Consider the following 26,646-nt stretch of genomic DNA (forward strand, 5'->3'; position numbering starts at 1 on the left):
TTTCTGTTTCATCCTTTAAGTTTTATGTTTACATCTTGTACATTATGGAGGCCACCAGACACATGTAGCCCTTGTTACACAAGAGTGAAGAGAAATGAGGGGAAATACATATTTCTCTAACTGAAAATACAAACATGAGACAACATTTTGGTTTAAAAGATCAGCAGCAACTCATGCCTACTAAGGATTTGCATACTACCTTGTTCTCTAATCCAGTGCTGCAGAGATCTGGGCATCTGATGTGAAGAGCCAATATATTCTGCATGCATGGAAGTTATGATCACCATTGCCCAGGGAGCCTGTTCATTTTGAGAAATGGTCTATGAGAGCTATAGCTTTATCTCTCCAGAATCAGCTGTGTATATGAATCTGATTCATGGGGAAGGGAAGCCGTAGGTGAAATAAAATACATTTGGAAATATATGAACAGGGGAGCAGTGCTTTGAAATGGTGTTGATTAGTAGGGCAGCAGATGCATGCAATTAATGCCTACAGAAGATAACCAGAAGTATGTTGTTTTGAAGGCAGTGTTGCAACAACTTCAAAACCACATCAGTAGCAGAGGAACCAATCCAAGGATCGGTAGTTATGGGGGAAGAGTTTTGTAAGCGAGGTTGACTTGTACCGGAGATTTCCAAACATACTTCATTTAAAAAACTATTTGGCTGGATAGCATATTTAAATTATAATGATATCCGTTCAAGGTCAGTATTACTCCTTACCCATCCATCAGAAGTGCATTGTTTTGTATTTGCTGGGCTTTGATTAATGGTGCTAGTTATATGTATTCTGATTATAGAACTGCCATATAAGAAAGTATAACTTGCTGAATAGCAAGTTATGTATTAATATATTTTTGAAGAATTAGTAATGTATTAACGTGCATTTGTTACACCTATTAATATTAATTTCCTAACTGTTTATAAACTCTCTCAGACATACCTTAGTAAACTTAATTGATAGAGTATGAAACACAGACAGACATTTAAGTGGTTAACTGTTTGTATATGATCATTTGTTTTTGGACTGAGAAATCCAGTAGATCTTAATCATGGCTCAATCACTATTGCACTCAAGTTGTTGTTAAAAAAAACCTTTCCATCTTTCTCTTCACTGCATTCAGGCTTTTTAAGTTCTTCCATTATTTCATTTTTTAGGTCTAGACTAGAGGTTTTACTAAAATCGCAGGTTTCTGTCAAAAAATCCATCAGCAGCTCCCCCTCTTTGTTCCCTTTGATAAAACAATTAGTTATGTCCATAGTGGATGGAAGCTCATAGACCTGATACTTCAGCCCTATTGTATTGAGTTGCTCTTTGATGTCAGCAGACGAAACATATAAGCAAAGATCGTTCAGAGGTAAGCGAGGTCCATATTTCTTCCACAGCCTGGCCCAGCCACTGGTTCCTGCCAGATTAAAATCATATTAAAAATAAGAGTGTATTTAAACAAAGTTTCAGATGTATTATTTTAAGCATTATGGCCCCAATTCTGAGCTGAACCTTTCAGGAGGCACAGCCCAGGAGACACAGCCCATGACATGGGAGCACAGAGGCTATATGCAAAATAATTGCTACACTAAATGGGTAAGACCCCTGAGTGTAGATGGGCCTGCACACAGTGGAACCAATGCAGTCTGGTGTGGCAGCAAAAGGGCAAGATCCACAGAATCTGCATAGGAGGTCCACATACCCCGCCTCTGCTTCCCTTGTACCAATGCCCAGTGGGGTTTGGAGGAAGGGGTAGGATGGATTCAGCCACCGAATCCCCACTCACAAGACAGCTTCTGCAGCATTGGTAGCCTCAGGGAGGATTCCGTTACAAACCCAGCCCTTCATTCTTTGGCGGCAATTCGGCGGCAGGTCCTTCCCTCCGAGAGGGACTGAGGGACCCGCCGCCGAATTGCCGCCGAAGAGTCAGACATGCCACCCCTTTCCGTTGGCCGCCCCAAGCACCTGCTTCCTGAGCTGTGCCTGGAGCCGGCCCTGCACCCCTTAACCTGGGAGCCCCCTTATGCACAGTTCATTAAAGGCCTGATCCTGTTGCTACTGCTGTCAATGACAAAACAACCACTGATGCAGGACTGGGCCCTTACCCGGGCTATATAGAAGCCTTGGCCCTGAAAGAATACAGGGATTATTCAGCAGTTTAACGGTTTTAAGTTTAAGGCTTGTTAAATGATAAAACAAAACACTTAGTTATATCTAATATTTATATAGGGTTAGGCTGTGCAAGTTGTCTAGAGCCCAGAGTAAAGGATGGTGCAGAGACGCATCACTTAAGGCTAGGGCAAAATTCTACCTCAAAGCTGTTTAGGGTACAGGTGAGAATGTCTGCTGCTACATCCTGTCAGTCCCATTACACAAGGACATTCTTGAGTAGATTCCTCCCTCTCTGCACCTCTGGAGAGCAATCAGGGCCTGCTATTTTGACTGGCTCTTATTCAGGCTGTACAAGGCTGCAGGGCCGGCTCCAGGTTTTTCCTGCCCCAAGCAAAAAAAAAAAAAAAAAAAGCCAGAGTGCCGCTGCCGAAGCAAAAAACAAAAACCTGGAATGCCGCCCCTTGAAAAGTGCCGCCTCAAGCACATGCTTGGAATGCTGGTGCCTAGAGCCAGCCCTGCAAGGCAGCAGGGGCGGGGAGGAGAGGAGGGATGAGAATGCTCCTATAGCCTTCCCCAATCCTGCACGTGCATCTAAGGACCAGCCACAATCTGGCCCATAGTGATCACACGTTTGTACATACATATGTTTTCACCGCAGAGACATACTTTGAATTAGTGAGGTACCGAGACAGTGGACATTAGAAAAAGAACAGTCAGGGAAGCTGATGACAATGCAGGACTGATTTCTTTACTCTCTCTAATCTCAGTTCCATGATTCAGCATTTCCAGTGTAAATCATTTATAAAAAGGATGACACCACCCTGATTGGGTGGGCTGGAAATAAATCCAGGCCTAATTGAGGCCCTGCTGAGAGATAGGACTCTAAATTCCCTTAACTAATAAACCATTCTCCAAAACTGGCTTTATCTGTAAACAGTTACCTACAGTATAATAAATACTTCAGTGGTTTAGAGGAGACTCTGATGATATTTTTTTTTCACCTGGTTGAAAATGAATGCAGAGTACTAATTGGAGAAAAGTTGCTGGTGTCGGTGTTCAGTTACTTGGTGCCATTTCTGAGCGGAGCAATTATATACTACTTGAGTGAAGCATCATTATAATAGCTCTCTGTAGGCGCAACATATGGCACTACTTTTGTTTTCAAGATGATGTTAACTGAATGGTTTTTTTTTTTTTGATTTGTGATTAAAAACACTACAACTTAACTCTTGTAGCTGTCTTGGCCTCTCGAAAGGTACAGAGTGAGTCGGAGGGACTGAAACCGTCATAGAGAGACCATGTATCCTTATCAATTCTTCTCTTTTTAGTCCCAGGTTGTTTTTCTGTTTGTTTGTTTGTTTTGTTTGTTTGAGGGAGCTATATTTTGAAACTGCTTTTGCCTGTTTATTTTCTTGTAGTTTTCCCATCTCACCCTTCTCTTCCTGTTTCATTCTCTCTGTAGCTCTTCTCCTTCCCTTCTTTTTTCCTCTTCCCTTAGTTTTATTTATTTTTTTATTCTCTGCTATTCTAAGCTGCCTCTGATTCAGTTTTCCTTTTCCTTGTTGGTTCCATTGCTTTCTGCTCTTCTCTATTCCATTATCTTCCTCCTTTCCTTGTCACCAGTCCACCTCTCTCCAGGTTAAAGGCCACTCTAGGTCAGAAATGCTACCCTCGAGACTCTTGTTCTGACTCGGGTGGGAGGGCTGGCCTATCAAAACTTGTGAGACATAACTCAGACTTCTGGACACAGCAATCATGACTGTTCACATATGTTTTCTAATAGCCTTACTTGTAGATGTAGATTGACTCATGCAATCGTGAATTATGAGTTGCATTTTCAGAGAGAAGTACAATAAGGAATAATACCATGCAAAAACTGTAACGCTGGGTGAGGACTGCAAATATTTTATGCATTAGTTCAAATTTGTAAAAGTTCCTTTTGACTGTGTTCATGCCCTTTTTTGTGTTTGCCTTCCATGAATATTCCAGTGAATACATTTACTGGTAGCTTGAAGGGAGTCAAGTGAATATCCCAGAACATTCATGGACAAGAAATTTCAAATTCAGATTTCCGGGTATTTGTGCCAGGAACCTGATTTTAAGAGTTATGCTGATGCAATCACGGAACTGAAACATGTCACCTGTGTGTCTAATGTAAACGATTGTAATTTTAAATATGGAATACTTGCACTGAACAGCTTGCTAACAAGCTACCAGCCAAAAATGATTCAAAAACAATTTTGAATAGTACCTTTATGAATTGCCTGCAAAAAGCACAATTTTCTCAAACACAAAAAGGGGTGAACTTCATTATTTAAAATATACATTACAAATTTCCCCAAATCTAATAAAAACAAAACTTTAAGCACTGAGGCCCAGTTCCTCAAAGGTATTTAGCTGCCTAAGGGCCTTGCCAAGACAATCATAGGTGAACGTTTACATATCCTAGCAACGATTACATGTTACTGTATCCTAGCATCAGAAAATCCCATATAACTGTATGAGAAATTTCCCAGGAGGTTATGTTAGACTCCAGTCATGGTAATGCTAATAAATCCATAGTTATCTGATGTCACAGTACTGTAGAATCCTAACTTATCGTTTTTCTATTTTGCTACTGAATCGATCATACAGTATCTCAATCAGATGTGAAACAGCCAATCTAATTCTGCAGATGAGATTTTCCACAAAATGATGATATTAAGGAAATGGGCAGTTAAAGGGGAAAATGGACCATATGTCCACCAACACCTGTTGTATGGCACAACAGGGCACCATTGCTGCTGTTTGCTTAATGCCACGTGTCTAAAAGAGTTACAAGTCTTTGTGCCTGATCCTGTAACCTTTAATGCATGAATAGCTTCACTGATATTAATGGCACTACTTACTTGAGTAAGAGTGTCAGGATCAAGCCTGTTTGGTTCACTGTCTGTCTATTATGAGTTTATCACTGTCCTTGTTGTTTTTATAGCAGTATTTTTGAATGTATTGCAAAGAGAGACATTGTGTGTGGTCAGGGAGCAATTTTTTTTACAAACGAAGTTGCCAAGATTCTGACGTGAATTTCACAAAGTTCTGTTTTTATTTTGTGGACTTTGAGGCATACAGTCTACTGTATATAAAACACACAGACACACACACACACCATATAATACATGTCTAGTTCGCTGGTAGTTCACTAAGCTAGGAGCTTAAGCTCTATAGTACAGGAATTAAGTTAATGGAGAACTGGCCTATGACGAATTCAGATGTGTGCACACATGAACACATACAGTTCTCATAGGTGCACATTCAGATCTGCACTGTGTGTGGAAAGAACCCACTTAAGATCACCTACCTGATACGACAATAATAAGGAGCTTAGCCTTAGCTTCCAGCAGACCGTGAAAGTATTTAATAGTAGCAGGGATATCTTTTACATAGTAGAGCATCTGGAAATGAAAAGAAATATTGTAAAATAAATACTCCAAGCCTGACAGGTTCCTTGGAGATTGATGGCAAATGCAGAGGCGTGGGCAGCGTCTGTCTGTGTGTAGCCAGAAAGCAGGCAGAAAATGAGCAGATAGTGGGAGCAGCAGTGGGAGGTATCCCTGAGAGGAAGCTGAGGCTACAGCTACACTAGAGAGCTCACAGAGTTGCAGATGCACCAATGCAGCTACGCCTCTGTAAGTTCTCTAACGTAGCTGCTCAAAGCTGACTGGGCGACAGCTCTCTCAGCTTAATTACTCCAGCCCCCATGAGCAGCAATAGCTATGTCGGGAGGAGAAGCTTTCAGCAAGTCCTGCTCTTGTTGAACAAAGATGAAAAAATAAGGGATGTCCCTTGTAATAAGGGACTGTTGGCAACCCTAAGGGTCAGCTACTAAATAACATAAGTGGATTTACTATTAGCCCTGAGTAAGAGGCATCAAGTAGTTGCCCAGAGCCACAATTTGGTCCCTGGTTCCCCCTTTGCTCCAGTAAGTAAGTAAGCTGGGGCACCTCTTGACCTGGAGCAGATAACTTCCTTCTCTGCACCAGCTCAGCTCTGTGGACTGACGCGCTGTGGGGGAGGGCAATGCATAAGCTCCGCCCACTTCCCATCCATCTGCATGAGAGGAGGCGGCTGCTCACACTTGGCAGCAACATGGGTACCCTGCACAGAGGAGTGAGGGGGTGTCTTATGCCCCCTTACACCTTGCCTGGGTGTGTTGGGCAAGTGACGGTCTTGTCCTAAGTTTTTTGTCCAGGTTTGCATTGGATACCTTTTAAAAAAAAGAAACCTAGAACTTTTGTGTAATTGCTGAAAGTTTTACTCATGATGCCATTTCTAGCCAATAAAAATAGGATGTGTCCAGAATAATGTAGGTTATGTACAATACACAGAGTGACATGATTACCACTCTAAGATTTCTGCTCACCTGGGACAGCTCCATCACAGAAGTGGAAAGTTTACTTTTCTTATGACCAGACTATTAGCCCTCTCATCAATGGAGAAGCACTGACCACTTAAAGGGACTGCGTTTTCCTTCTCACTTGTCTAATTACCATGCCTAGAAAACCAAGAAGGTGCCAAAACACCTTGGATCCAATCCTGCTCCCATTGAAATCAGTAGTAAAACTCCACTTGACTGCAATAGAAGTAGTATGGATCAGGGACTCTATTTTAGGCTACATCTACACTACAGGGGGGAGTCGATTTAAGATACGCAAATTCAGCTACGTGAATAGCGTAGCTGAATTCGACGTATCGCAGCCGACTTACCCCGCTGTGAGGACCGCGGCAAAATCGATCTCCGCGGATTCCTGTCGACGGCGCTAACTCCCACCTCCGCTGGTGGAGTAAGAGCGTCGATTAGGGGATCGATTGTCGCGTCCCTACGAGACGCGATAAATTGATCCCCGAGAGGTCGATTTCTACCCGCCGATTCAGGCGGGTAGTGTAGACCTAGCCTTAAGAAAAGTTGTCCCTAGAATGAAACGACATGCAGTAGCTCACGCTCCAGGGAAGTGGTGTTAAAGTTCTGTAATTTTCTGAATGACACCGCTAACCGAGCTGTGCGGCGATTTCAGCACAGAAGTGTTTAATTTAATGTTTGCTAACATTCTTCTCTGCCCCCTTCCTGAAATCCTTCTGGCAATGTCTGGTCCACAAACACATCTTTCTGTGATATCATTAATCATTCTGGGGCTTTGTCTTCACTGGGGCCTTGTCTTTACCTTTTTTACCTCAGGGTAACTAATACAGCTGAGCTATTCCAAGGCAAAACCATGGTGGAGACAAGGCACAGATAAGGTAGGTAAGGTCAAGCCCAGGTGGGGACATAGTGCTCACCTCACCTAGTTTAACTGATGGTAAAACTACAGTGCCTTGTCTCCACTGTGTTTTTACCTTGGGTTAGCTCACCTGCATTAGTTACTCTGGGTGGGGGGGGGGGGAATACACAGATTTTTAGCAGTGGAAACACTGTCTGTGATAACTTCAGTGAACCTAGAAGTACAAAGAGAATTTCACAGAGAGGGAAAACTTAAAAAAACATTAGTTAACATTTACATCTCTGCTGACTGCCACCTTAGCCTGGTTAATGAGGCTACTAAACCCTAAAGTTGCCTTGCTATACCTCAGTTTTCATTTTTGCTGCTCATTTGTAGGTTGAGTTTATTTCTTAATAATTCTTTACCTTTCTTCTCATCAAAGTGCACAATGAGGTCACTGACCTTAGGCATACTCTGTAGAGACGGACTTCAACAACATTTACTATGCATAGCTTTTACCTGAATCATGTGAATAAAGTCCCATTTCTTAAACACTTTTTTCTCATTCATTCGACTTTTGTATTCAGATGACGTCTCCTTATGCCAGGTAAACTTTATGTTCTCAAGGTTCGGTGTCTTAGCTACACGTTCTAAAATACAGAGAGGATGATGTTTAGTCGATCCCATTTGCAAATGTGGAAACAATTTCCATTCAGAATTGTAATATAGCCAAAAGTTACATGTTGGCATCATTTTTAATGTAATAACAGAATATTAAAAATGAAGCCTATATGTTATAGTATGTGAACAAATAAAGGTAATACATAGTAAAGATCGGCCCAGTTCTGTGAGGGACTGACTGGTCAAGTCTTTGTGGGATGAAGGACAAATGGGATCTGATGCCTTTATCTTTGGCACTCTTTGCTGTAGAGACTTTTCAGTAGAAATGAGCAAAAATTTGGAAGTTAGGAACTTAATCTGGCTCCAGCTTCCTCAAAATCCTAGTGCCTGGACCCAAGCTTTAGTTCAGTCCATTACAGAAAGGAGCAATGTTTAGGTCCTCATCCCAACTTCTCCACGTTTTAAGTGTGTTCAGAGCCAGGCCTTTCGTTCAGGGTCTTGTATTGAAGAATGAAAGAAAGGGAGGGTATTTTAGAGTGATGCTAATTACAGGAGAGTAATAAGAGAAACATTTGCAGCATTGTTTTAATGTGTGTACAAAGACTGAATATTAGGAAGACGGAAGTGTATTTAGAGTGGGCTCACTGACTCAAGGGCCTGATTCACCACTGCACTCCCAGTTTTATGGCAGTGTAACTACGTTGTTTCCAGTAGTTATATCAGCATAAAAACGGCAGCATCACAGCAGGGCTTCCCGGGGAGAGGGCAAGTGGGGCAATTTGCCCCAGGCCCCTTAGGGGCCCCCCATGAGAATATAGTATTCTATAGTATTGCAACTTTTTTTTATGGAAGGGGCCCCTGAAATTGCTTTGCCCCAGGCCCCCTGAATCCTCTGGGCAGCCCTGCATCACAGTGGTAAATTCAGCCTAAGATGTGCACCACTTGTTCAGAAGAACATGCTTTGTTAAAATCACTTGCACATTTTGATCTGGTACTGGTCTGCGCCCACGAGGAGCACGGCTGGCCACAGGCCCTGCTTCCAAAAGCGTACAATCTATATGTAGAAATCAGTTTGCCCATCACCAGAATATGTATAGCCACTTACTGATGGAACCCAGTAGGTGTTTGACAGTACATAACTGGCTAAGATTGGCAATCAAAATGAATACATTTAGTTGAAACTTCAGTGAGAATTTGGCCAAGGGCAAAGACTAAACACTCATACTTTATTAGGTTTCAGAGTGGACTGGGAATGGCTGAGCCATTACAAACATTGAATCTATCTCCCCTTGTAAGTATTCTCACACTTCTTATCAACCTGTCTGTACTGGGCTAGCTTGATTATCACTTCAAAAGTTTTTTTTTCTCTTACTTAATTGGCCTCTCAGAGTTGGTAAGACAACTCCCACCTGTTCATGCTCTCTGTATGTGTGTATATATATCTCCTCAATATATGTTCCATTCTATATGCATCCGAAGAAGTGGGCTGTAGTCCACGAAAGCTTATGCTCTAATAAATTTGTTAGTCTCTAAGGTGCCACAAGTACTCCTATACTTTATTAGGTATGCCAGGGCATTTTTCACAAAACAATCGGTGAGGATCTCTGATTTATGGAGAGAGGCATGTTCTAGGCCTCTGAGCATAGGACTGAAAGCAAAGATCTTTTGATTGCCAGTTTGTACATTAATGTTGTCAGTATCTTGGGCAAGCTAATTAACCTCTATGCCTTAGTTACCTAATTTGTGAGGACTATACTTAACTCAGTAGGGTATTATGAGGATTAGGTAGTTAATATTTGCAAACCACTTAAAAATAATTCTTGGCATTCTTGTTAAATACAATCTCAAGCAGACCCCTCAATGCTATTCTGGGACACTGAGTCAGTACCATCTGAGAGAAGAGCACCACACCACTGAAACACAAACACAACATCCTAAAACATTAGGGTTTTACTTATAGCTCTCTCATCCAATTACTGAACCCTGTCTAGTTTATAAAATCTGACCACCTAGGCATGTAAGGAGGCATGGTTGCAGATAGCAGTCTAACACTGCACATACTGATAAATACTGTGCCATAAAAAGTGCGGGATAAGCAGAAGCATCTGTGTAGTTATAAGGTTTGTCCATGCAGCGCTCTTTGCAGGATCAGGAACTAGGACATTGCTAAGAAGGCAGGACTCAGCAATACAGTTGAAAAATTACTAATCCTAAATGAAGATAGTAACTTTTTCCTCTTTTTGAGGTGAAATTGGAACAAAAAGCCTTATAAAGATGATATGTCAGCCAGTGGTCAACTTCGTTAAATGCATTTGCTAGTTCAAATACCTTTGTAGCTGAGGATTTGTTCACCGCTTGGCTCTATCACCTCATTGCTAATGGTAACTCCTGGATATTTAGCCTGTACTTTTGAGAGAATCTGAAGGTCAATTTCACCTAGGATACAAATATGAAACAGAATAAAAAACATCAGAGCAAGGTTAAATGTGAGGGTTCTGCTAGCTATCATCCTTCCCAAAATCCCTCTTTTTTTAAAAAAAAATGTAGGTCTCAGATCAATTGCCATGATGATTAAATCCACTATTTATGTACTGGACAGGTATCACACGGGCATTGGCAGTGTAGTCTTCCACATATTGCTCTCATTGAATTTCTTCAACCTCATCCTGGAAGATTATCTCTAGGGACTGAAGATTAATTCCATCAGTCCCTCATGAGTCTGACTTTTCTGACACTATTGCACTGGTATCAGATGTGATGTTCTGTAGTGATATGTACACATGTCCTCTCAAAAATGGACTGAACCTCCTATTTTGTTTCACACATGCCACTAAATAGCTGTCATCTGGTTTTATTAGAGAGTGGTCAATACCAAAACCCAGGATACAATCATCCCTGATCTTTGGCAAAGTATAGATCTCGATCCAAACTGCAGATCTGCCCCTTTTCTAGTCACTACCAACCCAGGCTGGTGTGGAAACAATGAACCAGAGGTAAAAAGCTCCGTGTCCTATTAGAAAATCTCTAAGCTATCACAGTATTCCCCCATTTGTATTTTACAAGGCCATTTGGAGAGTCTTTTGTGTTTATTTTTGAGAGTGAATTAGGGGTCTTTGTTGGCTAATGAGGCACATGAGAAGGGGGGAAAAAAATTAATTTGAAAACTGAAGCAAATCGCCATTTTTTCCTTTGGTGCTTAAAGTGCTTTGCTCTTTCTGTGACTGACTAAGCTGAATACTGTGTGTCTCTGTATACAGCATAAAGCAAATATAACAGCATTGGCTGCTTTTTCTCTGCACACAAGGGATCATTCAAAGCTGCTGCAGTGATGTTATTGATGAGTGTATTGATAGGCCAACATTTAAATTCCTAGTCCAATATGCAGCATCAGTAAAGCAAGCAAATAAGACGTTCATTTGTATGACGAAGGATGCCAAGGACACTGTGCTGTAACACTTTATAAAGGCATTGCTTAGACTGCACTGGCTGCATGGTTTTGGTGTTCAGTGTTGGTCACCTTATTTGTCTAAACATTCAGTTAAGGTCGAGAGTGAAAAGAGAGGGCAACTAAAATGAAAAATTGAATAGAGGGTCTTATTTACAAGGAGCAGCTGAACTTAGTCATGAAAGGTGACAAGATTGAAGTATTTAAACTATGTTAAAGTATAAAATGTTTGACACTCAATCAAGAGTAGAACTATGGACAGAGATTTAAGATAACAGAGAATGTATGCAAGAAGAATTTATGGAGGGATGGTGAATAGTTGGAACGGACTTCCAACTGAGTAGGTGGAGTCAAGCAGCATTAATGTACTTAGGCAAAAATGGATAACTGGGGTGAATTTGGTAAGTTGAAGAGATACAGATGTGTTTGAGAGTGGCTGGCTAACCTTCCTGGAGGCAAGCAGGCAACTTTTCACATGCTCATTCTCTCCTCCCCCTCTCCCCACCAGCTTGGTTTAATGTGACTTCTTTTGGTACACATGGTACTTATGACTCCCATTATCTAAGCTCCTTACAGTCTTCATTTTATCTAGCCTCACAACACCATGTGAGGTAGGGAAGTACTATTATGCCCATTTTACAGACGGGGATCTGAGGCACAGAGTTGCCCAAGGTAACACAGGAAGCTGGCAAAAGAATAGGAAATTGAATTCAGGTCGCCTGCGTCCCAGGCTAGCGACCTAACCACTGGACCATCTTTCTTCTCGTCATACCACTGCAGACATGAAGAGGTCCATGCCTTGCTTCTGGACCTACTATATGTCATGTGACAGGGTGCTGGGCAAAGGGTTTCTGATTCAGCCCTCTGTCACGCCAGCTCCTATTTAGGGGGATAGATTAGAGATGGCTGGAGATAACCTGGCCCTAATTAGGGAATCAGAGACAGCTGCCACGTAATTAGCCTGGGGCTGTATAAAAGCCTCAGGAGGTGTGGGGGGGGAAGAGCAGAAAGAAAGGGAAAAGGCAGGGAATGGAAGCAGGGAGGTCATTCTCACCTCCTTTTTGCCTGCAGATGGTGAAGGGCCAACTGTGAAACAGTGGTGGGAACAAGCCTGTGAATAAACTGCACCAGTGGTTACTAACCCCAGGATCTCAGAGTGACTTTGTAGACTTGGCAGAGGCAGGAACCATGGGTGCCCTGCTGCGCTCTGCTACATGCCACTACAGTTTTTAACTTCACACTACAGTTGAAGGGTTCAAGTCTTGCACTATTTGTGTGTGAATAAGGCCCTATTACAGGTACATAAAAACATGGGGAAGGGTTTAATCTTTTCAGAGCTAAGTATCTTTTTAAAAACAAATGTTTACATGGCATTTGTGTAAGCATGTTCTTTCAAGAAAGGGAAATTGAATTTCAGAAGTAACAAGTAGCTGTGGTTTTGCTATCACCACAAAATTGCTTTTTATTGAAAATCAGAGCAAATTAATTTGTTCACAGTCTGCTGTGGGAAAATCTGGGAACATGGAATTGTTAACTAACTACTACAGAGTTCATTTTCTGTATCAACCTTCTGTAAAAAAATTATCCCCTTGGAAAGGCTGTGCCAGTCTCAGTAAAATAAAATCTGAATTTCCCATTTCCATATGTTGATAGAAATTTCTACTCTTCATGGCCACACCACCCTTACGTTATTTGGAAACAAAAAAACTTTGACTCATGACTTAATCTACAGCCTTAATTAACTTCAGTGAGTTCTTTTATATGCAAACAGGTGTCCTGAGGCATTTTATAGTCAAATATGCGGCAGCTTGCATTATCAACAATTTGGCAATTAGGCTATTGGAAGTATTTAAACTCTCTAATACAATTACCTTTTAAAGGCTATCACTATGTTCACCATCAAGTTTCTAATTAAAAATTTTAAATAAAGGGATAGTTTACAGCACAGTTGATGCCTTTTATGTTTTTTACAGGTACAGCAACATTAGGATGCTGCGCACTGAAGTGGAAACTTAATAAGGCACAAGCTGCAGTCAACAGCAGACTCTCTCCATCGTCTGGTTATAATGGGCCCAAACAGCTACATTGAATGGCCAGATCGTGCCTGGCCTTAGTGTGGGTGCACTAGGGATGAGAGAAGCAGGATGAGTGCATGGAGCCATCCATCGACCTGTACTCTCTGCACCAAGGACCAGCAACAATCATGCTCCCTGTATGCTGGAGGGCCCAGAAGGGGATGAGGCCCCAGGAAGAACAATCTTTACTGAGCTCTCACAGGGTTTTACAGCTTCATACTGGCCTCAATATGGGCCTGAGGCTACATGAAACTGGTGTGAGCCCATTAAAATAACGAACAGCTGAACCTTCCTTATTGACTCACAGACCCTCAGGGTGGGGGAGAGAAACCTCAGCAAATCAGAAAACCGCTTATTCTTAAAGTATAACGGTAGTTGAGCAAATGAGCTGTCCTGAGTTTAGCATATGTCTTTAGTCCACTCTCAGAGCCAATGAGAATCCAGCTTCTCGGTTATGGCAAAATGAGCAATTGCCACTTTATTGAATCAGTGTCCGTCACACTAAGATGCGTCTCTCTGATTAGACAGTTAAACACCCCACTGATTGACTCAAATGATCCTGTGAGAAACAACACTTTTTTGGCATAAAATGATCCCCCTTGTTTAGAAATAAATCTCTCTACCCTGTCTCACTGTCAAGGTTACTTGTAAATTACTAATTACTCGGCATTTACACATGGCAATTCTTACTTGTAAGGAAAGATTGAAAAAAATGAGATTAGTCTTCAGAGATGACATGACTAAAGCATTTAAATTACATTAAGGGTTACTTTAAACTTGTTGATCTAATAGAGTCTAATGGGCAGACTAGAACTAAGGGACATCGGTATTAAGTGGGGAGACTTATGTAAGCAGTATTTAGGAAGGCATTATATCATGTAGGGAGGCCACTCCCTTATTTATCTACATATATATCTTCAGGTTTTCAACAGCACCCAGACACCACAGTGGCTGAAAAGATGGTGACTACCAATACCTTGTCTAACCTAGCATCACTACCCCATTAGTGGACCAGAACTGGGGGCAACAATAGTGGGAAATGTTAGGGGGAAAAAACCTTATGTGACCAAGCTCGAAGTGTCTGTCTCCTGCGCAGTATCCCATCAGCAAATGAGGATTCAGAGATGCATGTTTGATAGAGTTATAACTATCTAAAGCATAGGAATTCTTGGGAACCAGTAATTTCTATAAGAGGCCTTTGTGGTGAGCATGATTATTCATATGAACTTGTAATGTAATGTGACAGCAGGAACAAAGCCAAATCTAGAGATTTTAGGGTTCATACGCAGAGGTCTTTATGTACCAGGAAGGAAATAGGATTTATTCATGATCTGCTCCGTCCTTGGCACCTAAAGATGCAGAAGGAATCAGTTCTGTGTAGGTAGTGCACAGAAGTACAGTAAAACTGAACGAGTTACAGGAGAGACTGATTTATGTGACGGTTCAAGGGATTTTTATGAGCTTGGCAAGATGAAAAATGAAGGGAGATAGGACAGCCATGTGAACTGTTTTTTGTGTGTAAACACTATGGGCTAACTTGAGCCAGCTAGGCACAGTCCTGAGTAGAGGATAGTGCCACAGAAGGAGCTCAGGGAGAGATTTCTTGTGAGGGGTACACAAAGGGGCAGGAGGTGGTTCCTTGTACCCTGCTTGTACACACATACCTGGAACCAAGCACTGTGTCCCTCATTGTGTGGTGGATGGGATATAGAAGATTAAGAGAATTTACAGAATTAGTTTCTTTCCCTTTCTTTTGATTTCCTTTCCCCTTCTCTTCTTATCTAAAGATGATAATCCAAACCTGCCAGATCCGTAGATGTGTATGGCAGACGTGGGGCTAAATCCCAAATCTTTGCTTGCTTTGTATTCACTCCTTACTCAGGCAATCAACAGGAGTTCTGCCTTACACAGCACTGAGTAGTGAGCCCAGGCCCTCAGCATTTGGGGGGTGGGGGGAATACTTCAACTGCAACATAATCCCCTTTCACGCCCCAGCCTCACAGAATCTCTGCAGGACTCCTGCTGTGTGAAAATAAAGGTAGTGGGTGTGTGAAGGTACATGTTGGGCTCCACTGGATTTCCCAGGCCCTCAAACTGACAAACTATTATTCAAGCAACGAAGGGTGAGCAGGAACCAGTCTCTAAGTAGTAACATGGAATAGGTTAGTCTTTGAGTCGAGTAATCCGCCAGTTGCTATAGATTACTTTATGAAGGTAACTCTAATAAGCCTGTAAATTTCCTCTGCTATTCCCATGGATTTATTCTGAGTACAGATTGACAGCTGTGTGATGCTTTTGGTTGGTGGACAGCAGCCAATATCACCAGAAACCTTGTTTTTACTAGAGAGCCAGATTTGGATTTGAACCCATTTTTTTCAAGGAAAGGTGCATCCACTCAGGCCCATTGTGGTGTCGATTCTCATCTGTGATTTGCCATCCAATATTCCCACCGGAAAAAATAAATATATACAAAGCTTCAAGGTTTTACTGTACCTGAACCACCACCTACACTTAGAATATTGATGGCAGACTTTCCATTTCCAATGCTGAAAACAAAAATAGGTTTGCATATTTTAGGCTAGATATTTAATAGATTATTTTCATTAGTGCAAAGATTTAACACCCTTAGGAAAACACACGCACACCCCACAATAAGACAGTGTACACAGATATGTGTTGCTTTATATTAACATAGAACTATAAGTGGGCATGGCAGGCATAGAGCCAGGCTAAGGATTCATGCTCAGTGTTTATTCAGTCATTACTCAGGCAATCCATGGGAGTTCTGCATGTCTTAGGGCTGAAAACAAACTGGGCCCACCACACGTTTTCTTCCATCTTGGAGGGGAGTGTGTCCTCGGACATATGCAAAATTGTGTGTGTATACATATAATGGATATGTTTGTATTGTACTTGATTGCACCTGATCATGGCTTTGGTTTATAAGCTATTCAGAGCATGGACTTTGTTTTAATGTTTGTTTAGTAGCACACACACATAGGCCTTATTTATACCTGCGTAAATCCAGAGTAACTCTATTGAACAGAAACATTAATACCTAGATCTTGTACAGCATTTTTTATCTCTAGCTTTCAAAGCCCTTTGCAAAGGAGGTCAGTATTATCCTTATTTTACAGATGGAGAAACTAAGGCACAGGAAAACAGCAGAGTCAGAGATGCCAAGAGAAAAGAAGGCAGAGCAGAGAATGATCTGCTGTGGTAAATGCAGCCAAGCGATCTAGACTAATAAAGCAGCACACCTTGACTTTACCTAGGAGGAGGTCATTAATGACTCGGGTGAAATCCTTTCTCTGTTAAAATCAATGACAAAACTCGCATTGACTTCAGTGGGATCAGGATTTTACCTCTTTTTAGCGGGTTGTGGCTGATCCTACTGCTTTGTAAGAGGGGAGGTGTGACCTAAGAACCCTTTAATGACACCTGGTGAGGGAGTAATAGGAATATCTTGAGCCTGACAGGTACATTCTGGTTCATTGAAGAATGTCAGTGAGGTCTTAAATGAAAGCTGAGTCGCTGTCTTTATCATCATAGCCAAATGTATGTGCAGATACCATGTAAGGGGTTATGTGCGTATACATACACACTGAAAATATGTTCTTCGATTCTGTTTCAAGGTGTGAGTCACCAGAAGAGGTGAAAAAACAGGCTGTCAGATAAGAGATGTGTATTCACCTCTCTCTGTGCCAGTATGTAAATTAAGCATGTTAAGAAACCCAATGGATGCCCACTTATATACAAAGCCAAAGAGATGTGAAGTAAACAGGGAAGCAGCACACAAGAAAAACAAGCCACGGGAGGGCAGACATTGAATTTGTCTTGTTTGCCTTCTATTTATACTGCCACCTCCTTATCCTGGAAGTGAACAGGCAGTTTATCAGCTAACCGTTTTAAAGCTGCAAAAGACCCTGGATGAGAGAATGTCTTTAACAGGAGTTTAACCTGTTGGTCTCTAGAAAGCATGTTATGATTGTTTTACATGTAACCTTTTGTTTCTAATACTTTACTCATTATCACTTGAATCTTTGATAATAACGTTATTCGTGTCTACACTACAGATATACCTAACTGCTGTGGTGTCAGAAATGCTGAACCAGAGCTGAATCTTACAGCTCTGGTGTGTACGTGGTTCACGGGGACAGCAGACCAGGGATTTATGTGAGTAGCCAGTGATGGGGCTGGATATTACAGGCATAGCCCAGAGGAGAGCACTTGAGTGGCTAGAAAGCTGGCAGTGTTGGGAAACTGTCGCTGAGCTCAGCACAGGCAAGGCTCCCTACCACGGGAGGCAGGGGGTAAGAAGGTGAATCACAGCCCTGGGTACCCCCGAGAACCATCACAACAGCACTCCCTTCTCTCTCAGGCTACAGGCCAGAGGGCTTACTCACAGCTAAAAAAGATTCTGAAGCACGAGCCCTGCAATTCCCTCTGTCTCTGGGAGAATGGGTTTTGAGAATCAGAGCTTGGCCAGGAAACTGAACTTCCATCCTCTGATAAATTTTGAGTTTTTGAAAATGAGATTTCCTAAATCAGGATGAAAACTAAATTGTTCCTGAGACTGAAATTCCAAAATAATTGTTTTGTAAACAAAAAAACGTTCACACTTCCTGGACTTGCCAGCTGCCTGCTGTGTGGGTGGCTGGGCTGTCCAGCTCCTTTGCCTGCTTGAGCAGCTGGGAAGCCAGTCTGCTGGCAAGTGTAGGTAGCCCCCCCAGTGACAGGCAGACAGCCATGGAGCTGAGGAGCCAGGGATCCCAGGAAGCCGGACAGGCTGGCAGGAAAGTTGATGGAATCAACACGTTCCCATGGAACATTTCCACTGGAAGATGCTGATTCAACAGAACTGAAAACTTCTGTTGGGAAAATTTCAACCGGCTGTATTTTGCATGTAGAATATAAAAGCACTTTTAGCTTTTTTTAAGTACTTTGCAAAAGTATTTATATTTTACAGATGGGGAAACTGAAGCACTGAGAGAGGTTAAGTAACTTGCTCGAGGCCCAAGTTGGGAACAGAAACCAGGGGTGAAATCCTGCTCTCATTGATTTCCATGGATCCAAGATTGCACCCCAGGCCTTCAAGGGAAGGTAGTCCGTAAACTTATTTGATTAGTAAATAGATTGTGTGAAAGCCAGAGAAAATCTTTAATTTCAGTTAAAATGCTATTTGTTTTTTATAAACATAAAAGCCTTAAATAAAATTATTAAAATCCTATGCAGTTTGTTAATATATTTTTTGTACATTAGTGTTTATTAAATCTAAGTTATATTTGCATACAAGAAAACAATTAAATCTAACTATTTCCTGCTACCAACTGCTTCACTGCAGCCTACTTAGAATCAAACAAGTATGCAGCCAATATTCATAACTTAGAATACAAAAATGATACATGCATACAAATAGATTAATAGATTCAATAGATCATAACCTTTACAGAGATATGTTACATGGCATACGTAGTATAAAACACATTCTAGTTATGTTTTATATATATATATACATTCATATGCATATTTCCATAAAGCCTTATGGGAGGTACCGTCACAGGGGGGAGAAGTAGATTCACTGGAGGGTAGGGATAAGGTCCAGAGTGACCTAGACAAATTGGAAGATTGGACCAAAAGAAATCTGATGAGGTTCAACAAGGACAAGTGCAGAGTTATGCACTTAGGAAGGAAGAATCCCAGACACTGCTACAGGCTGGGGTCCAACTGGCTAAGCGGCAGTTCTGCAGAAAAGGCCCTGGGGATTACAGTAGACGAGAAGCTGGATATGAGTCAGCAATGTGCCCTTGTTGCCAAGAAGGCCAATGGCATATTGGGCTGTATTAGAAGGAGCATTGCCGGCAGATCGAGGGAAGTGATTATTCCCTCGGCACTGGTGAGGCCACACCTGGAGTATTGCATCCAGTTTTGGGCCCCCCACTACAGAAGGGATGTGGACAAATTGGAGAAAGTCCAGCGGAGGTCAACGAAAATGATTAGGGGCTGGGGCACATGACATATGAGGAGAGGCTGAGGGAACTGGGGTTATTTAGTCTGCAGAAGAGAAGAGTGAGGGGGGATTTGATAGCAGCCTTCAACTACTTGAAAGGTTCCAAAGAGGATGGAGCTCAGCTGTTTGCAAGTGGTGGCAGAAGACAGAACAAGGAGAAATGGTCTCAAGTTGCAGCAGGGGAGGCTTAGGTTGGATATTAGGAAATACTATTCCACTAGGAGGGTGGTGAAGCACTGGAATGGGTTATCTAGACAGGTGGTGGAATCTCCTTCCTTAGAGGTTTTTAAGGTCAGGTTTGACAAAGCCCTGGCTGGGATGATTTAGTTGGGAATTGGTCCTGCTTTGAGCAGGGGGTTGGACTAGATGACCTCCTGAGATCCCTTCCAACCCTGATATTCTATGATTCTAGTCAGACCTCATCACAAAAAAAGGCCTTTCAGTGGAGTGTCTACATAAAATCTCTAACTAAAGCACTATCAAAGATCTACAGAGGGGGAGAGGGGGGAAAAAGGGCAATCTATAACTCTCAGGCAGCCCTTGCAAGCCCAGGCTCCTGCAGTCAGAAGCATACATTCATCACTTGTACAGAATTGTATCAAGGGTTTGTCCTTTTGATAAAACATCTGACTCAGTTACCTCAATATTATGCCCGGCAGCTTCTTCTCAATGAATTCCAGCATGCATTGGTGCTCTGTCGAATTCTCAAGGAACAGACGAAAAGCTTCGACATATCGGCTGTGGTCTGAGAGCAAGCTCCTCATAGAAGATGCCATGTTTGGTTTCCTATGGAATACACAAAAGAATGGGGTAGGTTTTTTTCCTCCCTGTTTTAACTCTTTCTTCAGCCCTAGTAATGAATCAAACACACACAGACTACAGTTATAAGTTCCCCAATGTCTCAGACTGCTTCAGAATGCCATGCCAGTGCTGTATCTGGTCTGAACACTGACAATGTGCTTGTATAATCGGCATAGCTACATTATTGCTGGACTTTGTTCTGAGACCTTGGCCTTTTGCTTTAGATTAGAAACAGAGCTGTGGAAGGAGCTTCCATATAAAGTGCATAACACTATTCTACAATAAAAGCCCTAGTTCAGGTCTGAGTAACAATTACAAATCATATATAATCTCCACTGACAAAATGTCCCCATTTTATCTAGGGTTACCATACATCCGGATTTTCCCAGACATGTCCGGCTTTTTGGTCGTCAAATCCCCGTCAGGGGGGAAATTCCAAAAAGCTGGACATGTCCGGGAAAATAGGGAGGGGTCGTGGGGCTTGGATTCGCGCTGGGGCTGGAGCCGGAGCTGCTGGGGCCAGCGGTGCTCGGCTGGGGCCAGCGTGCTCAGCCGGAACCAGGGCCGGTGCCCCGGGGCACGAGCTGGGCCGGGCTGGAGCCACCGGGGCCGGAGCCGCTCGGCTGGGGCCGGTGCCCGTGTCCTGGGGCCCGAGCCAAGCTGGAGCCGCCGGGGCTGGGGTGTCCCGGGGCCGGCGCGCTCCGCCGGAACAAGGGCCGGCACCCCCAGGCCCCGAGCCGAGCCAGGCCGGAGCTGCTTGGCCGGGACCGGTGCCACGGGGCCCGAGCCGAGCTGGAACCACCGGCGCCGGGGCGGGCCGGGGCTGGCGCGCTCGGCTGGAACTGGGGCTGGCACCCCAGGGCCCAAGCCGAGTCCGAGCCGCTCGGCCAGGGAGCCAGACTGGGCCGCACCTCCTCGCGCCCCCCCGCCCCAGTTTACCTGCTGCCTGCCTCCCTGTTTCAGGCTTCCTGTGAACATTTGATTCGCGGGAAGCAGGGGAGGGGGAGGAGCAGGGGGCGGAGCGTTCAGGGAATGGGGCGGAGTTGGGGTGGGGACTTTGGGAAAGGGGCGGAGTTGGGATGGGGCCGGGGCTCCTTGGAGTGTCCTCTTTTTGTTAGTTTAAAAAATGGTAACCCTAATTTTATCACAGTAATGGGGTAGGATTCAATTAAAATCTACACAGATTATTTGTAGCGGAGGGAAGGTATCTACCCTGTTTCCCCGAAAATAAGACATCCTCCGAAAATAAGGCCTACTTACAGTTTTGCCTCTCGTTGTAATATAAGGCATTCCCCCGATAATAAGACCTCCCCGATAATAAGGCATCCACCGATAATAAGGCATTTTTCATTTCTGAAAAATAAGACATCCCCTGAAAATAAGACCTAGCGCATCTTTGGGAGCAAAAATTAATATAAGACACTGTCTTATTTTCGGGGAAACAGGGTAGATAGTAGCACTTGAATGTGGGGATTGGAAGGAAACTAGGTATAAACTCCCAGAGAAGCTAGGAATTGTTATTTCTTGCTTTCAGCCACTTGGTATTTTTATAGAGGACTCTGAGTAGTGGTATTTTTGTAGATAGGTTGTTGAAAACTATAACAATCTAATAAACAATATTTTATTTATGAAGCACCTTTCATCCGAGAAGATTAAAATGCTTCACCAGCATTAGTTAGTTAAGTCTCACAAAAGTCATCTGAGCTACTAGTAGAGCAGTAGTTTTAACCCCATTTTACAGATGGACAAATGGAGGCAAATAGAAAGTGGAGTAAGTGAGACAGCAAAGTCACAGAGAGAGTCAGTGGAAAACCTAGGAATTGAATCCAGAGTGCTGAACCTTAGTCCTGTGCTCTAACCAACAAACACTGCTTTCTCTCTCCTCTTCTGCTACTGTGTATGGTGGGGAATATTGTGGCAAAATACACTGTATGAATAGGTTATGCCTGTGAGCAAACAGAACCGAATAGATGCTTGACTCATTTTTCCCATCTGGCTAGCAGTTCTTTGCTCCATTATCCCTGCGTGGAGTCATTTGCCTAAATGTTGTTTAAACCCCTTTCCAATCTCCTGAGCTGAACTCCCCACAAAGGGAATGGTTAAACAGAGTCAAAGCAGTTACCTACCTTATCCGACGAGCTCTGGAATGAGAGTAGCCAGCTGAATAGAGCTACAGTGCCGTATTTCCTGGACTTGGTTGCTGTGCAACCACTATAGCAGCCCACGGGCTCCAACTCTGCTCTGTTACCTCCACTGAGCATAAATGGGAAAAATATAAAATCCAGAGTTTTAGCTGGGTTTCTCTGTGTGTTGGGCCCACCTGTCTGCAGGGCGTTAGCTGAATTTGTATTCGTAGGCGAATCTTTGTTGGGTAAAGTAAAAGAGTTCCAGCTAGTGCATATGCTGTGAAACTGGGATGCCTCTTCCTTTTAGGGTGCTGCACCATTACATTGCCCCAAACTCTCTCAATGAGCAGTTCAGCAGCCATTTTGTTCTCTAAGTTGCCACAGCACATAACAGAGAAGAGCGACACTATACTTTCCTCTAGGAGCTGTGTGGCCAGGAGCAACCCTGGAACTTCCACAGGAAGATCCCACAGCACGGATGGGAAAGCTGTGCTGTTTCTGCTTACATGGTCTATACCAACTTGTGCCACTGTGTTCGGTGGGTATTTTGGCAGGGAAAGGATCCTGCTGACCACGTCTAAGAACATATCAACAAACCCCCCAACCATGCCCAGCTGGGATTCATGCTTACAGTGGCACTGAACTGTGCCTGCACTAGGGAATTGTCTCTGGCCCTTTGTGATGCCTCCACAGCCCCGGTACCCCACTAGAATAGGGGCAAACTCTCTCCCTATTGCTCTCTTTGAGGCTTTCTCTTATGGTTTGCCAAGTCGCCCTCTCAGGCCTCATTCTGTGCATATTTCTAGTTCATCAACAGGAGTAGGAGCCAATTTTTAAATGTATCCAGATTTTTCTTGGAATGCTAAATTATTGTTCCAGTAACTGCCACAGACAGTGGGGTTTCTTTTTAAAAAAATATTAAGTTTATTGGGTAGCCCCAAATCTGCCAGCTCCACCAGACTATGGGCTGTTCTGTGACTTCAATATACTTTTAGATGTATTATTGCTGCTGAATGACTGGGGTGAAATGGGGTGAAATGGGCTTGGTGGTCTCACTTCAGTCCCCAATGGACAGTCCCCTACACTGTGAAGACCATCACCATAAACAGCACTCACTGATGGTCCCTAGCAAACCATGGAGAAAACAGACAAAGGTACTGATTCTCCATGCCTTACAGCTGGATAGCCATGTACATCAGTGCCAAGCAGCTGTAAAAAGCCACCATTCTGATTGGGTAGCACCAGTGGGGTTCCTGGAGTGCTGTGGGACAGGCACCCTTTTCAGAAACAGTGACTGGTGGTCTAGATCAACTGCATGACAAGCATTTAAGGTCCTTGTACTGCAAGGCCCCTTTGGCTTTAGCAGCTGGTGGGTCCCACCCAATAAGCATTCAGGCACACAGCTCAAACAAAAGGATGATTCTCTAGATCCCAAATACCTTAGGCTCACTGGCTTAAACAGTTTCAATTAACAATTATAATATAGTCTCTGGGGTAGTTTTAGCCTTCAGGGGAAGTCCAAAAGAAAATTATCATTCCTCAGGCCTAATACCCTGGGTGACAGCTCTTGGTCCATTCCTCCATTAGAAGTAATTAGGTATCCTCAAGGTCACCTACCCAATGTTCACTTCTGTGGTATGGGAGTCTCTGGGCACTGTTTATTCATGCTGAAACAGTGGTTCCCACACAGTTCCTGCTCCACTTCCACTCAGGGCCGGCTCCAGGCACCAGCTTAACAAGCAGGTGCTTGGGGCGGCCAAGGGAGAGGGGCAGCACCTGCAGCAATTCGGGGGCGGCAGGTCCCTCACTCCCTCTAGGAGCGAAGGACCTGCCGCTGAACTGCCACCGCCGATCACGGCTTTTTTTTTTTTTTTTTTGGCTTGGGGCGGCAGAAATGCTGGAGCCGGCCCTGCTTCCACTTGATTGGTAGCTAATTTAAAAAAAACAAAAAAACAAAACCTCAGACAACTGACCTAGCTCTTCATGATCTGGCTACCAGAACCCAACCACTTTCAAGTCCTGTGCTCCTCAAGATATCTTAACCTGACTGAACCACTCTTGACAAACCATCCTCCCAACTGGCGTGGAAACTTCTCCTTCCTACTGTCCTATGACCGCATTCATTCAACTCTGTCAGATTCATCACAGTATTTTACACTTTTTTTTGGAAACGATGGTATTGCACCTTGTGTAGGGAAAGGGAGGTACTTTTCAGGTAACAATTCTGTCAGTGGTGTAAGTGCTGGGCCAACTCTACCAACCCCTATAAGTTTCGGTATACCTAGGTGGGTAAGGGATTGTGGGCTAGAGTCTGACCTCAGTTACATCTGGGTAATTCCGCAGCAACTAGTTATACTTGGGGTCAAAGCAATCAGAATTTGGCCCTGCTCATGAAAGTTACCTAGAGACAAGAAAAATGACTCAATCCATCTGAAATGCCCCTTGAATCTTTCAAGTACCCTAAAAGCACTCAGAGAAAAATGTTAAATAAGTATATTAAGGGCAATATTGTGGAGCTCTTACTCACCCTGATAAGCACTTACTGAGGTGAGCAGTCTCAGAAAACAAAAGGTCTGATCATGTGATTAAGGGGTCACCCGTGTAAATAGGTGCTCCAAAATCTGGCCCTCACATAGTAAACTACATGGGCACAGGTAGCTGTGAAGCACCTAGTCTCTGTTCGTTGTTGCTGGGGATTGTTTTAATGAGCCTGGTTTTGTTAGATAAGAGCCGTAATCTTGCCTATGCATTAGAAAGACAGACTAACAAATTGCAGCTAAATTGACTCCATTACATGAATTACCAGCCCTCAGGCCAACAATTCAGTATGTATTTGGTGCACTAAAGTGAAATTTGCAGTGAATAAACACAGAATAAAATGCAGTTATGCATTAGGAACTACAAAACTGTTCCGGCTGCCACATATCCAGACATTCAGACGCATATGGATCAGTTTCACTGACAATTGCTTTCTTTCTTAGATGCTCAGCACTGAAATCCTCCAACAAAATCAGAGAACTAGGGGAGATTTCAGAATAGACAAACTAAAATGTTGCCAGAATTGTACAGGTTAGTAAGAAAGCAAAGTAATATTTGAATGTCCACAGGGGTTATGAAACACACTGTATACCACCCGTAAGAAAGAATGGTACATTCCATGTTGACACATTCCTTTGCTCAGTCCACCAGCTTATTCTTTAGTGTAGATGGAATAACGCAGGCTCATACCATTTGGTATTAAAACATTTTACAACCTTCAATCTTCTAAAAATATTCTACAGTTGTTAGTCTTTTTACAATTTAGGATCATGATAGTCAAGGTTTTTTATTTCTATAATAACTATAGTAGTTGCTGTGATTTAATTTGCATGTTTATTTTGTAAAACTACAGTGATAAGAACAGAATAAATTCATTTCACGTTAGATGCAGTTTAAGGAATGTATCTTGTTCATTTGATTGACTGATTGATTGTGATTTGGCCTGCAATCCGTTAGCTTAGAAGTGGGGAAAGAGGAGGAGGAAATTAATTCTACAAACAGACCACTAATGATAGGGCAACTTGTCCAAATGAGCATTACTAACTGATAATCAAAAATTATCCTGGACATGCTTGGTTTTGTAAATTGTAGGCTTGAGTCTGATCTTACACTAGTGTAATTGACGTTACTCCTGATTTACACGGGTGTGAATTAGACCCTCATTGAACCATACAGCAAAACCTTTTAAACTCTTCAAATTAAATCAGAAAGCAAAGTGAGCACTCCTCAAGCAATTGTAAACTGGTTGCAACAGGAAAGCATTGATTGCTACAGGATTATTTCTTATTGCTGAATGCTACCAAAATATGGAAGACATTAGCCTTCCCTTTTGAGAACTTCAGTGAAAAATACTTTGAAGCCTGTGCTTCTCCTGAAAGCATTTGTACTTACGTGTATAAAGTCTGTGCCTTAAGAGGGCCAGCTCCTTTCAGTTTCTCTGATTGTTGCTACAATGTGCAGGAAATGGACTCTGAATCAAAACAGCTTGTTTGTTACAGACGGATTATATCCCCACCCATAGAATCAGGTTTTGGCATAAAGCCTGATCAGGAATGAAGCAACACAACCTTTAATTTGTTGTAATGTGGTTTACAACAGAGGGCCAAATTGTTCTCAGTTTCACCGCTGTAAATCTGGAGTAGTTCAGGTTTTTATAAGTGTAACTGTAGAATTTGATTCTTACCATTTAAACAGA

General features: G+C 42.8%; 1 protein-coding gene across 2 annotated transcripts; it reads right to left on the reverse strand.

The window, feature by feature from the left end:
- HNMT (histamine N-methyltransferase) lies at positions 1–26,436 on the reverse strand. 2 transcript variants are annotated; one of them, XM_054044242.1, is made up of 8 exons: positions 26,343–26,436; positions 22,413–22,539; positions 20,125–20,271; positions 15,969–16,021; positions 10,284–10,391; positions 7,854–7,984; positions 5,438–5,531; positions 1–1,405 (listed from the first exon to the last, which is right to left on the reverse strand). In XM_054044242.1, exons 3-8 carry the CDS (start codon positions 20,259–20,261, stop codon positions 1,050–1,052), a joined length of 879 nt encoding a protein of 292 aa, XP_053900217.1. In that variant the 5' UTR covers positions 20,262–20,271; positions 22,413–22,539; positions 26,343–26,436; the 3' UTR covers positions 1–1,049. The 2 variants fall into 2 exon arrangements, with proteins under 2 accessions (XP_053900217.1, XP_053900219.1); XM_054044244.1 differs by lacking the exon at positions 22,413–22,539.
- Positions 26,437–26,646: the final 210 nt, after the last annotated feature.

Source organism: Malaclemys terrapin, chromosome 11 (genome assembly GCF_027887155.1).
Source record: "Malaclemys terrapin pileata isolate rMalTer1 chromosome 11, rMalTer1.hap1, whole genome shotgun sequence".
NCBI lineage: Eukaryota > Metazoa > Chordata > Testudines > Emydidae > Malaclemys > Malaclemys terrapin.

Coding starts and splice junctions, on each gene's coding strand:
- HNMT (XM_054044244.1), bottom strand. CDS start 20,261: ATGGCATCTTCTATGAGGAGCTTGCTCTCAGACCACAGCCGATATGTC. Junction 16,022..20,124: donor CTGCCGGGCATAATATTGAG/GTAACTGAGTCA, acceptor TTTTGTTTTCAG/CATTGGAAATGGAAAGTCTG. Junction 10,392..15,968: donor AAGTGTAGGTGGTGGTTCAG/GTACAGTAAAAC, acceptor TTTGTATCCTAG/GTGAAATTGACCTTCAGATT.